Here is a 1,180-nt window from a genome sequence, read left to right as displayed (position 1 = left end):
TGTCAATCTACCTGCCACGTTGGCTGGTAGCCAATGATAATTGAGTGATTCAGACGCTTAACTATCAGTAAGCAGGGTACGCAGTTGCTTACAGGCCCGGACCAATCAGGGGCCTGTATCACAGGACGACATTGATTGACAGCCATTGCCCCCTATCGCATTTTCATTACTCGCGACAATCCCAACAGTCTCACGCGCATTCACTGACCAAGCGGGAGTCAGAACGGGTCATATTCATTTCCTTGTTTCTTATGTGAAGACGAGACGCGTGCGACTCGAAAATCTCACCAACAAAATGTACAGCGTAAGACGTCCTGCCAACCTATAAACAGTTTAACGTTTTTTCACTATAAAGTCGCTGAAAGTCACTGCTGTTTAAATCTTGTCGCCTCGCTGCAGTGGGCGGGGTTGCTGCTTCGTTCTCCCCGCGACTGACGCGCACACATACAATCACATGCTGTCGATGCAGGAAAAACCGCAGATGAGATGTACAGGATGACCTAAATTGAGGAAAGCTGCATTATTGAAGGTGCAATGAAAAGTTAAAGTCCAATAAGTACTTTATCAAACTGTATTATCGTGTGTCCCAGCCAGGCTTCCCTCGTACAGCAACGGCGCAATGTCCACGAGCTCATAGAGACACAGCAATTCCTGTTTTTCACCTTTATGAGGCAAAAAAGTGACAGTGGCAGGTGGCAAAAAGGTTAACTTCATGCCCTGCTCCTGAACCTGAGCAGTTGATATAATATAGATATCATATATTGTAGTATACCATTGTCTTACGGCGTTCTTTTTCTTTGTCTTCTTGTTATTGCTGCTGTTATTAATGGGTCTCAGCCAGCCAAAATCCTGCAATTACCAAGAGGTGGGCCTACTGTTAAATTGCCAATGTATTTCCCAAGAATTACATACAGGCACTATCAACATCTGTGATAATAATGACCTCAATCTCTTATAGGACCTTGATGGTGACGATTACATGAACACTGCAGACATCAACATCTATGGAAACATCTGAAAAACACCAGAAAACTAATCTTATTTGATTCATTATGATCTTTTATGATAAGAACATCTGATGACTGCAGTTTTGTTGTACATGATTACTATGATCATCTCAATCAAAACATATTTAATTATGCCTAATAAATTGATAGTATAGTTTGTATGTATATATGTG

At 41.8% G+C, this 1,180-nt stretch overlaps 1 protein-coding gene across 1 annotated transcript in view; it reads left to right on the top strand.

The window, feature by feature from the left end:
- Window positions 1–1,180, top strand: part of LOC116691044 (uncharacterized) — a 4,471-nt gene extending 3,291 nt beyond the window's left edge. Inside the window, exons 12-13 of the mRNA XM_032518360.1 lie at window positions 838–865; window positions 959–1,180. Of these exons, the coding sequence (XP_032374251.1) occupies window positions 838–865; window positions 959–1,018 (88 nt within the window). The 3' untranslated portion in view covers window positions 1,019–1,180. The remainder of the gene's footprint in view (window positions 1–837; window positions 866–958) is intronic.

This window comes from Etheostoma spectabile, chromosome 6 (genome assembly GCF_008692095.1).
Source record: "Etheostoma spectabile isolate EspeVRDwgs_2016 chromosome 6, UIUC_Espe_1.0, whole genome shotgun sequence".
NCBI classification, from domain to species: Eukaryota; Metazoa; Chordata; class Actinopteri; order Perciformes; family Percidae; genus Etheostoma; species Etheostoma spectabile.
The sequence above is the reverse complement of the archived record's forward strand: the minus strand, read 5'-3'. Positions and strand labels throughout refer to the sequence as shown.